Below are 12,282 nucleotides of genomic sequence, written 5' to 3'. Positions count from 1 at the left end.
GCCCCCTTTCACCAATCTGGCTCTCTTTTTTTAATCACCTTGGCTTAAAAGCTGTTTTAAAGTAATAGAACTAAAAATCAGAATCTGGAATAAGCATATGGACTGCTCAGCTGGATCTGAAGAAAACTTAAAATCTCTTCTCTTGCTCTCTTCCTTCTCTCTTTTTAATTGTGGTGATGAGAGGAATATTTACCTCTTTCTGAAAAAAAATTGCAGCTGTGCTTAAAGAAATTTCAAGAAGGGCCCCTGTGAGTTCTTTTGTGGGTGGGTGGGAGATCATTTCTGCAGCCCTCCCTTCAATGCAGCTGCTTCAGAAGGAAAATGGATTCTGCCAGGAGACACCTTATCTCCTCGCTGCCCTTCAGGAGATATTAGAAGACCCAGAGGTCTGGGAAAGAGGCCGGCCACGCTGCAAGATAAGCTGAAGGAACATGGGTGCAATTACACACCTGTGACAGGTGAACAGGAGGAGGCTGCGTGCACACACACGGAGGCACTTTCTTATTGAAACTTGTCTGTGCCAGATCTTGGGAGATGTACAAAAACAGCTCTACAGCACAACTCTAGGTTGGTGCTTGGCGTGATGAAAGGCAAGCGATCCAGGGGTGGGAGTGGCAGGGGTGTTGGCAAGGTAGGGTCAAGATGGCAGCCACAATGGCATGATCAAACACACACACATACACACACACACACACACACACACACACACACACAAACTGGTAGTGTTTTGATCCCCCACCAACACGGACCGTCATTTTTGACTTTTTGGGAGCACCTCCAGTTCTGTTCCCAAGTCAGTACCAACCTTCGTCCTACTTTCAAAGGCAAGTGGATAGTATCACCTGCAAATTTCAGGATGAGAAACTGACGAGGGCGGGGAAACTGTGAGACTGAGAAGAGAGGTAGCAGAGTTGGAAGGGACCTTGGAGGCCTTCTAGTCTGACCCTCTGCTGAAGTAGGAAACCCTATCGCATTTCAGGCAAATGGTGGCCCAATCTCTCAGTGGCGTCCTGCTGAAATCCAGATGTGCAGCTTTGCACCTCTGGCTCTTTGCAATCTCCTCGGCATCACAAATCAGACCCAAACAGGATGAGAACTTAAAGGCAACATGCAAGAGACACATGGAAGGAACCCAGATCAGCCTGCCAGGGGGCTTACCTTTCGGATCGGACACCATCGGCGGCTGCCCCCTGGACGTCACCCACAGCAAGGGTCAGTCCCGAGCCCTCGGGCACTCTGGTTTTGGCATGACGTGACAAACGTTGGCCCCTCGCTCCCAGGTCGGCCGATGCAAGGGTTTCCCAAAGACCTAAAGACCTGCACAAACCAATGTGAAGATGTCCGGTCCCATCAGCACCCCAGTGCCACACCGCACCGACGGGAAGTTGCCATCTCTAACCGAGAGCCTTGGCAACTGTTGCTTCCCCTCTCCCCATGGGAGATTCACCCCCCCTCCCAGGCCTCAGACGTCATGGCCGAGAGACGTAAATCAAAGGGACAATGGAAGGGCACCAGCCCCTCTTGTCGGGCAGCTGGCAGAGAGAGGCTCACCTTTCTCTCTTCGCCATCTGCCTGCAGCCAACAGGAAGACAGGCGCACAGGCTTGAGATATCGCCTCTTTTTAAAGGAATCCCTGCTGGGTTTAGGGAGGGGGGCTAGTTGGACCCCTTACTGGGGGCTCGGTGCCCTCCAAAGTCTGCTACAAATGGTGGGGCAGGACAGCTGCTGGCACCTTTTCAAATTGGGCAGGGCGGTGGGCACAAATGTGCCTGGATATATTTGGATGGCATGACCGACCCCTTGCAGAAGGAAAACAAAAATCATAGAAAATAGGGAAGATTCTCTACCTTCTCCACTTTTAAAGCAGAGGTCAGGCTAGAGATTAGATTTATTGCTGAGGACTAGAAACTTCAGTGTTAACAGAGCCCTACCTGCAAGTCTTCAGGGTTGTATCCTTGTTTCAAGCCCTTCCCTGTCCATTTCTAGCTTTGAAGGTTTCCCAAAAAATTGTGCTTAATTTCAAACCAGCTTCCTCCAGAGCGAGACTCAAAAGCTTTCCACTTCACTATTGACAAAGGGGGATGTACCTTTATGACTCTCACAACCACCCTGTGAGGTGGGCTAACTGGAGCACAACACGACTCATTAACAGAGCAGGCAAAACGCCTTCGCAGCTTCTCACCCAAGGCTCCAAAACGGAACCTTCCTTCCCCCCCGCAGGACCCTCCTTCGAGCCAACCTACCTCCAAGGGCTGTTGTGAGAATTTCAGAAGGGAGAACAAGCCTATCCCTTCCCTACCCCAAAACCTGGCTACCAATGAACTAAAAGCAAGTATGCTATCCAGCAGCTGATGGCTGTTTTGCAGATTAAACGACAGCAAGACCAAATGCAAAGGGATGAGACATCATTGCAACAAGAGTGGCATGGCCCACTTACCTGGGCAGGGGCTACCCGCTTCCCCCCTCGTCCTGCCCTCTGGGCTGGCAATGGACTAAGCCCTTGGGAGGACAGGTGGCTCCATCCCCTCACTCCCCAGTCCAAGGGACAGGCCGGGAAGGGCAGCAACTCAGCCAGCGACCGTCTGCCCTGCCCAAGTGGCTGCCAGACACCTGCCGGCTCCATGCATATTTGATGGCAGCTATTCTTCCCTGCGGTGGCTGGATGGAAAGAGCTTGGGGGGGGGATGGTCTTTCACTGGAAGCATTTGCAGAGGGGTAGGGTTCACCTCAATACCCAGGAGCAAGGGGCCCACTTTGCTTTCTGCACCCCCAAACCCCAACACTCCCGGGGCAGGTTTGGGACCGACCTCACCAGGCCACCAAGAGTCAAAGGCAGGTAAGGCTCCCGTGGGGGATTTGAACTGCCTCCCCACTTATTTCCTTCGGTGGGTTTTAACGGTCTTTTTTCATCCTTTTTGACTCATTCACACAAGCTTCAGCAGAAAGCTCTTTTTTGGGGGTGGAGGGTGGGGTGGGACGGGAATGAAAGCCGGGAGTCGAATGAATTGATGCCACTTTAAACACCCAGAAAGCAAGCTATGGCACAGAAAGGAAGATTGGCGTTCAGAGTTTCTTACCACCCAAAAACTGAAGATTTGGGTGAAATGGCAATTTGGTTTAATTTTGGAAGACAATTTAAATTAAAGAGATAAAGTTGAAATGTTAAAAAGTGGGGATTTTGAGAAATATATTTTGTAATGGAGAAATAAGATAATTAATTGATGTTATTGTTAAGAGATTAGGAATTAAGGGCAGGTAGTGATATTGTTTACTTATTAAGGAGAAATTAAGATAAAGAAATATGGAAAAAGAATAGTATGGCTGAAATTGAACAATATGCCAGAAGCATATATATATGATGTTTAAGATGTGACTCCGTCAACTCTGTTCATAAAATATGTATAATGAAAGAAAAATTCTAATAAAACTTGTTTACAAAAAAAAAAAACAAAAAAAAAACACAAACCTGAAGATTTGGGGATCTTCAACTTTTGTGGGACCACATTGTGGGCAGGGATAAGAAGAGCCTCCCCCCAACCTGGAAAAGGCAAAGCAAGCCGTGGGGAAAGCAAGTGCCCAGCAAATAGGCCGGGCTCTCGCCCCACCTAGCCCCACTACGCAAGGCCTCAGAAGCGTGGGAAAGCCACAGCAGCAGCCAGCAATTCAGGTTAGTTCCTCTTCCTTGGAAATCAAAGTTTTTCCAGGCAGAAAGAAGAACTGAAGCTCATGTTTCCCATCTATTAGAAACAAGAGAGACCTTTGGATCTTCTCACCAACGGGAGAATCCAGACTGGTTTTGATTGGGGGGGGGAGGCACCCCACTCACCTTCCTCCCCCCCCCCTTGGTCCCCCAATTTTTCCTCTCCATCGTGAACAACTGCCGTCCAAACTAGCGGCTGAGCTTAAGAGAACCAGTTCTGGTGCGATGATCAGAGCGAAGGGAACTAGAGCCCCAAACAATCACAAGGAACTCTCAACCTGGTGTTTTTAAGACTACTGGCGCACCCATCATCCCCAGCCAGAGTGACCAGCGGCCAGCAGCCCTGTACTCACGCCTTCAGGAGGGCCCCTGAAGGTCCAGGCGATGCTGAGAGCAATCTAAGGAAGTGCTACATGAACATTTCAGAAGTTCCACAGGGATGTGGGGACCATCCTTTATTTCAGCAGAAGGAGGGAGGAGGAGGCCGGTGGGTCTGGAGTCGAAGTCTGGGGGTGGGCTGTGGGATCAGGAGGTGACCTGGTGAAATGGGGAGGGAGGGAGGGAGGAGGACTCATTGATCCAGGCTCCCTCCCACCCATGGGCGGATCCTTCCTTCGGGGATCCTCCTGTCCGCAAAGAGGTGGCAACGCAGAGTTATGAAGGGAGAAAGGCAGGGTCCTCATTTGGGATCCGACATCCCACTCCCCAGGTCACAAATCTTGAGGCCAGAGGTCGCCAGGCTGCTATGATCATTCAGTCTCAAATAATCTCCCATCGAAGGACCCTCAACGACAGGCTTCCCAAGGTAGCCATCGAAACCAGGTTCCCGCTTGGGAGAAAAACCCTGGTCCTTCTGTGTCCCGAAAAAGCGTCTCCCCCTCCGTGGCTGCATCTTCTCTCCTTCGTGGAATTGAGGGAAAGTGTCCTCCCTGCCCTGCCTCCTTTGGCCAGGTGGAGCACCCGAGTTCTTACACACTTCGCAGCGATGCTGCATGGAAACTCTACGGAGGGGAGCAAGGCAGGGGCGGTTACTTCTTCACCACTTGGATGACGTCTTCGTGCTCCACCATGTGGCTGAGCCCTACGCGCTGAGGGCTGTACTTGGTGCTGGTTCCCTTGAAAGGCAGAGAGAGAAGTTTGGGAGACCCCGAGTGAAGGACGGCTTAAACAAGTTGATATCAAATAAGGCAGCATTCCTCAACCACGGCCACTTTTAAGAGGACTGGACTTCAACTCCCAGAATTCCCCAGTCCACCCCAAGATCCAGAAACGCAGCCCTAAGGTTTAGCTCTAGAGGGGTGGGGATTAAAATGGACCCTCCCAACGGGCACAAGGTGGTGGCAGATGTTGGCGGCTCGGATTCTCCTCCAAGATGCTACTGTGACTGAACCAAAGGTGCTTTTTCTAAAAGGCAACTGGACTTTCTTTGTTTTTCCTTGAAGACATTTCGCTTCTCGTCCAAGAAGCTGCTTCAGTTCTGACTGAATGGAATGCTTGGCAAGCAGTCTGTTAACAGCCTCTGCCTGCCCTCTTGATGCTGGGCCTCTCTTTGCATATGTCAAGACCCCCTCAGGAGGTCTGGGGCTAAAGGTCTGCTCTTGCTGCCTTTATTCCTTTGATCTGGGCCTTGATGCAAGGAAGACCTTGCTGCTGGATCCGAACCCAGGGTCCATCCTGATTCTCCAACCAGCCAGAAGGATTGTCCCAGATGGCCAGCAGGACAGCAGCCGGCCCAGCAGCCTGTTTTAGCTGGTGGGAAAACAGAGTCTTGTTTCTGCTGCCCTTCTCGCGAACATTATGCAAGGCTGCTCTACAGCAGAATATGGAGAGGACCAGGAGACGCTTCCTGAAAGTCTCTCCTGGGACAAACAGTTCACTGCCAGTAGAAAAGGGGACCCTCGGGAGTGAAGTTGGATGGAAAGTTTGCCCTTGCTGTGCTGGATTTCCACCTGCAAGGAGCACTAAAACAGGGGTCTCCAACCTTGGCAACTTTAAGACTTGTGGACTTCAACTCCCAGAGTTCCTCAGCGAGCAAAGCTGGGAGTTGAAGTCCACAAGTCTTACAAGTTGCCAAGGTTGGAGACCCCTGCGCTAGAACAGTGATGGCGAACCTTTTAGACACCGAGTGCCCAAACTGCGGGCACACGCATGCATGCCTGCTACCTCTGGCACCCGTGCCAAAGGTTTGCCATCACGGCACTAGAATATCACTGCGCCCTAGATTGTTCCTCTAGATGCCCCCGGCCAGGCTTGAGGCCCTAATTCTGGCCATGGGTCTGCTGCTACGAATAAAAGACCAGCCTGCCCCCTCCTCCTTCAGCAAACACTTACCCACACAAGGGCATACTTGAACTGGTCGGCTAACGTCCGGTGAATTCGATGGCACTGAAAAGGGGAAAAGGTCAGGCAGGCGAGAAGGGGGCCTCGTGTATCCTCGATCAAAGCATCCCCACACCCCCAAGATCCAGCTATCACAACAGCCATTCCCACAACTCTAGCCATCTCCCCTTCAGGCGAGGGGATTTCAACTCCCAGCACATCCAACCACAAGGACCTTCCGGAGGTCGCTGGCTGTCGAGATCCATCTCGTTGGAGACAGTTTGGATCTGGAGAAACTTCGCAGAACGAGGGCAAGTGAGCTTAAGGTTGAGTGAGGGTCCTAGCCATCCAAGCCCAGGATCCCTGAGAGCTTTTAAGGACTTACCACATGTTGTACAGAGGCCCCTTTTCGCAGAATGATCGCATCTGAAAAATCAGGTCTCTCTGCAAGGAACAAGTATTTTCCGGTGAGGGAAGGAGAGGAAAAGGAAATGCTTGTCTTCTAACTCACTACCAATGCTGGCCTTCCCAACCTCCCCTTCATCCTCAGGCACAGCCGAGCTGTTACTCACGGCCTCTTTTCTTTGTGTAGATGCAGGTGAGAGCCAGGTATTCCCACAGCGTTTCCAGGAGGTAGTCCAAATTCAGCTTCATGCCACAGCTGGGAAGACACAACCGTCAATGGACACAGCGGTAACTCGAATTTGTGCAGGGCTTGGGTGTGTGTGTGTGTGTGTTTCCTTACCTAATCACCACACTATGGGGCCTCCGGGCCAGGCGGTCCACCTCTTCCATGGAGATCTGGTCAATTTTGTTATAAACCTAAATTAAGATACCAAGAAGGGAGGGGAAAAAAAGATACACATCATATGTTGATTCCACTCCTATCTCTCACACAGTTTCTAAAATGCTATTTATTTATTAGATTTATTGGCTGCCCATCTTGCACTGGGTAACTTAATTATAAGCCCTCACATCCCAGGCAGAGAAATGTTTCGGGACAATTGATTTTATTTATGAACCGTGGTAGCGCAGTGGACAGAGTGCACTACTGCAGTCTACTTCTGCTGACTGCCGGCTACCTGCAATTTGGCAGTTCAAATCTCACCAGGCTCAAGGTTGACTCAGCCTTCCATCCTTCTGAGGTAGGTAAAATGAGGACTCAGATTGTTGGGGGCAAGAGGCTGATTCTGTAGACTGCTTAGAGAGGGCTGGAAAGCACTGTGAAGCAGTGTATAAGTCTCACTGCTATTGCTATCTTCCTTCCCTACCTCCCAATGGTTAGAATGCACTATTGCAGGCTGACTCTGCCCACTGCCAGCAGTTCTATCCTGACCAGCTCAAGGTTGACTCAGCCTTCCATCCTTCCACGGTAGGTAAAATGAGGACCCAGATTGTTGGGGCAAGAGGCTGACTCTGTAAACTGCTTAGAGAAGGCTGTAAAGCACTGTAAATATATAAGTTATAAGTCTATAACTTATATATAAGTTAATGGTATATAAGTCTAAGTGCTATTGCTACTTGGGAGGAAAAATAATCAGCTGAAGGAGTTTTCATCAAAGAGAGTTCTGGGAACTTGATTGCTTCAGATCAGAACAATATTTTAAGTCCCCAAATGTGGCTATCTGGCAAAGATAGCTTTGCGCTTGGCAAAGTGGAATGGGAAGGAGAAAGAATGTCTCCACTTAATTCAAACCATGAACCACTTACTCTGTCCCAGCTTGTTACAGAAGGAAGTTTTTCGCAAGCTACTCACGTAGAGACAGGGCATGTACACCCGGTTGCCAACAATCACATCGATGAATTCATCTGCACTACAGTCTTCCCTGAACAACACCTCGGCGTTGAAGATTTCTTAGGATGGGAGAGGTAAGGGCACATCACCTTTCATGGGACTCCCGTTGCTTATGGCCACAGGAACAGAGCTCAGCTGGGATTTGAATTCCAGGCGAGCTCCTCCACACCTCTTTATCAAACCATACACCCCCCTTAAAATCCTGGGCCTTGGGGAAAAGAACAGGTCATGCCCCCAGGAGGACCCGGAGAAAGGATACTGTATTCGTGGAGGATGAGCTGCACCAGCTTCTCCGAGCACTGGGTCAAGGTCACGGTAGAGTTGAAGGAGATGCCGCCCCCCTTCTTGGGCTGGAAGGAGGACAGAGGTGCTGTTAGGGCGATGCCGGAATGTCCCTCAATGTCAAACCTACCACAGGTGAACGGATACATGGTCTCATGATTTCCCTGGCCTGAATTCAGGACACAAGAAGGGCCTAACCCAGATTTCCCCCCACCGAAGGATCTAAGCTTGTGGGAAGGCAAATAAAAGCCTGGAACGACATCCGATTCCAGATTTCTCCAAACTGGCTCTCTGCATTTGTCTGGAACTACGATATGGAATATTTGTGGGGCTGATGGAGGTTGGAATCCGGCCACCTGGACAGCCCAAGCTTCCCCTTTCCTCCTTGAACTGGAGACGCCAGCAGGCAAAGGTAGCTCCCTCCCGCAGTGGGGGTTTTCAGGCTTTCTGCGTCTCACCTTGAAGTAGATGTTGGGTTTATTTTTGTTCAGCCTGATGCCCACCGTTTCCAGTTCCTTCTCCAAAAGAGCTCTGCGGGAGGAATCACAACACGCATTCAAACTTTTGCCCAAATGTATGTTTGCAGGAGCACGCCCTACAGCCTGATTGCAAGCAGCAACTCTTACATTTTGCACATGTGCAGAGAAGACACAAAGGCTGCCTTCTAAGGTGGCTGGCAAAGGAGAAATCCCCAAGATTTGAGTTCTCTTCCCACGCCATTCTGCCCCTCAGAAGCCCGCCCTCCTGCTGACCTCTGCACTTCGCCCTTGGTGGCGTCCAACATCATGATGACGACATCTGAAGTCCGGGCCACTGCAATCACTTGGCGTCCTCGGCCCTTCCCTAAAAACACACACAAAATTAGCTGAGAAAGAACCAGGGCATAAAAGAGTGAGATCATATTAATTTCTTGGCCTGGTCAATCCAACAGAACCCTCTCTCTGAAAATTGACATAAACATTGCTTTCTCCTACAACAGCTCAAGTGCAGCTCCCCCCCCCCCCCAATCTGACACCTCTCAACAATAGGACTTCCTTATTTTTTATTTTATTTATTTATCCGTATCTCGCCTTTATTATTTTGGCAAATATTTCAAGGCAGTGAACATACCCAATACACTTTCCTCCTTATTTTCCCCACAACAAACCCGTGAGCTATTTAGCAGTTAAAAAGCGGAAGGAAACGCCAACCTTGAGCAGCTCCTTCAATGATCCCAGGAAGATCTAGAAGCTGGATATTGGCTCCTTTGTACTGCACATAAATTAAGAAAAATCAGAAGAGGCAGGGAGGGCTCAGAAAGAAATCCACCACATGAATAATCAAGCAATCGTCTCATATGAATCTGAGTACCAATTTAACTAGTCTGTGAGCTTCACATTCATAGAAGCTTCAGTATCTTCTCTGGGTTAATTGATACCCCAGCAAGAGGGAACCGATTAAAAGTGCATTTACCTCTATGACTCCAGGAATGCAGGTCAGTGTGGTGAATTCGTAAGAAGCTGCTTCACTAGCTGTGGAAGTCATTAAACTCAGAAATGTGGACTGAAAGAGAAGGCAGAGATTTAGAGAGCAGAAGAACTTATTTTCAAAGCCATGCCCAAAGAGTCCTTGTTCTCTGCTCGGCACTGACCTTACCCACAGAAGGGAAACCGATCAGCGCCACCCGGGCATCTCCCGACTTCATCACATCGAAGCCTTCCCCTTTGGCTGCAGCCGATTTGGAAGGCTCTAGAAGCTGAGCTCTGTACTTGGCGAGCTTGGCCTTCAGCAGACCAAGGTGGTATTCCGTAGCTATGGGGGGGGGGGGAAACGGACAAAGAACAAGCAGGTGGCAAAGGAGCTAAATCGACCATGTGGGGGTGGGGGAGACTCAGGGCGATCTGGTTCATCTGAGTCAACTGGAGTCCTTTGGACAGCAGTTATAATAAATCTAAAGCAATATTAATCATAATGCAGTCTTAACATGTTTTTGTTCGTTTTTCTTGCTACACTCTGTAAATATAATCCCAGGTGGTCCTTTTCTGCCCCTCTTCTGATTTTATGTGCCCGCCACCGGCTTCTCCCTGCATGTCCCTGCGAATGCAACATGCAAGCTGCGAATGCAACACGCGAATGCAACCAGCCATCTGCTCCCACACGTGAAAACGAGCAGGACAGGGATGATGGCTGCCCATTGCTTCTGGAGGCTGCAGAAGAGGGAGAGGAGGACGGCGGCAATTGGCCGAAGGGAATCCTAGTGGTTTCAATGGCTTTACTATGATCTGGGCTGGGGGATGCATCAGATCATACTGCAGGCACCCGTTATTGTTGCTATTATTATTATTATTAAATCTATTTGCTGCCTATCTCAGCATGGGCTTCCCTAGGTGGCTCACAACCATACAAGAAACAAATAAAAAAGCAGTTTACACAAGGCGAAAGTAAAATGACAGAATGATGAAGCAATGAAGAAGAAAAGGGTTCACTTATGCAGCCGTTGACTGGACTTAAGAAATGTATAAAGCAGTGTAAATAGGCATATACGACACATGTACACACATACACATGTATGTTTATATACAGACGTGTGTGTGTGTATATATGTGTGTGTGTGTGTGTGTGTGTGTGTGTGTGTGTGTTTTTCCTCTAGCCAGGTTTTTCCTACGTAACCAAGGTTTTTCTGCAGCCCTAGCTCAGTAGAATCACATCCACTCGATTCTGGGCTTTTTTTCTTTTCTGGCAGCCAGCAAGTTCCTGCTGCCAGGTGAGAGACTTATATAGATCTATTTATATTTATATATATATATATACATACACACACACATGCACACACATACAAACATATATATATATACATACATACATACATATATACACAGACATACACTATTAATATACATACACTCATACATATATACGCACATAAATAGAACATACATAGACACACACACAACGCACACACGAACGAGTCAGATTTTGAAAAAGGTTTATTTAATTTTGTTTTGCATGAAATGAGCCCCCGTTGAAATAATTACAGGCAGGCAAAGAAAGAAATAACCGGCGGCCTTTCCTGCCTTAAAGAGGCAAAATCTCCTCTGAGCCTGGAAGTTCGCCCCCCCCCCCCACCACCACAGCCCAGCCCCGCTCAGGCGGCCTCCCTCCCGACAGGTGAAGCGGCCCTTCCCGGCCCGCCCGGGGCTCCGGAGCGCTTCCCCCCGCCTCACCTTTGTTCTTCTGGGTCCGGGCGATCTCCTTCTCGATCTCCGCGATCTTCTCCAGGATCCCCATCGTGGCGAGTCGGTCGGACCGGGATTAGGGATGGGGCTGCCCCGGAAGTAGTTTCCGGGCAGGTCCGCCTCGCTAAGCCTTCCGCCCGGCAACCCGACCGGCGATGTTTCGTTCCGCCCCTGTCGGGGAGAGCTGGACTGGCAAGGGAGGCCGCCCCAAAGCCAAGCCAAGATAACTATACATAAGGCTTACACAATTATTTTTGCTTTGGTTTGGTTGTGTCCAACCTTCGCAACTTTAACACTGGTGGACTTCAACTCCCAGAATTCCCCATCCAGCAGCATGGCTGACTAGAGAATTCTGGGAGTTGAAGAGCACTGATCTTAAAAGTTGCCAAGGTTGGGCACCCCTAATACAGTGAACTGTCAGCGGGCACAAATTTAACGTATTAACACATATATTAAAAATATTATTTAGCCCATATATTAAAACATTATTAAATCTGTACACAGCTCAGAATCACTTAAGTTGAGCTATGTACATGTTTCAATAATAGAAAGGCATCGGCCCAAGTCTTTTCATCCTATCCCCATTCCCAAGACTTAAGGGTCACTTCAGTCCTCTTTTCATTATTGACATATTGGCTTTTAAATATTTGCTGCTTCTTGGATGTCTACAACCCCAAGGACAAATGAAGAAGGTTCTTTAGCTGATTGGGGGGGGGGGGGCGGCAGTAAGGCCGTCAGAGCTGCAAACGAAGACTTGCTCCCAGCTAAGGTTGGTTAGTGCAACAGTACTACAAAACACATATTGCAAATATTATAAAACCCATTCTACATGGCCCCCCCAAGCCCAAATGAGAGTTAGGAGGGTTCCTAGGCAAAGGGCAGAGGGAAAATATAGCATCAGTGGCCAGGTCAAACACAAAATATGTTTTCAAACTGCTGATCTTATTTCAATCATCCAGATATCCAGTATG

At 49.1% G+C, this 12,282-nt stretch overlaps 1 protein-coding gene across 1 annotated transcript; it reads right to left on the bottom strand.

The window, feature by feature from the left end:
* Nucleotides 1-4,140: 4,140 nt before the first annotated feature.
* DRG2 (developmentally regulated GTP binding protein 2) lies at nucleotides 4,141-11,408 on the bottom strand. Its single transcript, XM_070955081.1, has 13 exons — nucleotides 11,300-11,408; nucleotides 9,727-9,887; nucleotides 9,549-9,638; nucleotides 9,287-9,347; nucleotides 8,849-8,939; nucleotides 8,555-8,627; nucleotides 8,074-8,164; nucleotides 7,776-7,873; nucleotides 6,765-6,841; nucleotides 6,592-6,680; nucleotides 6,405-6,463; nucleotides 6,032-6,085; nucleotides 4,141-4,815 (listed from the first exon to the last, which is right to left on the bottom strand). The coding sequence occupies exons 1-13, from the start codon at nucleotides 11,361-11,363 to the stop codon at nucleotides 4,729-4,731; spliced, it is 1,095 nt and encodes a 364-aa protein (XP_070811182.1). The 5' UTR covers nucleotides 11,364-11,408; the 3' UTR covers nucleotides 4,141-4,728.
* Between the last annotated feature and the right edge of the window lie 874 nt (nucleotides 11,409-12,282).

This window comes from Pituophis catenifer, unplaced genomic scaffold (genome assembly GCF_029215685.1).
Source record: "Pituophis catenifer annectens isolate HBS135680 unplaced genomic scaffold, rPitCat1.0.hap2 SCAF_16, whole genome shotgun sequence".
NCBI lineage: Eukaryota > Metazoa > Chordata > Lepidosauria > Squamata > Colubridae > Pituophis > Pituophis catenifer.
The sequence above is the reverse complement of the archived record's forward strand: the minus strand, read 5'-3'. Positions and strand labels throughout refer to the sequence as shown.

Bases quoted from the DNA above. Each gene is read 5' to 3' on its own strand.
- DRG2 (XM_070955081.1), bottom strand. From the start codon at position 11,363: ATGGGGATCCTGGAGAAGATCGCGGAGATCGAGAAGGAGATCGCCCGG. The intron at 9,639-9,726 runs GTCAGTGCCGAG...CTTCTCTTTCAG, and splicing joins GTTTCCCTTCTGTGGGTAAG to TCCACATTTCTGAGTTTAAT. The intron at 8,628-8,848 runs GTCAGCAGGAGG...TTCCTCCCGCAG, and splicing joins ACCAAGGGCGAAGTGCAGAG to AGCTCTTTTGGAGAAGGAAC.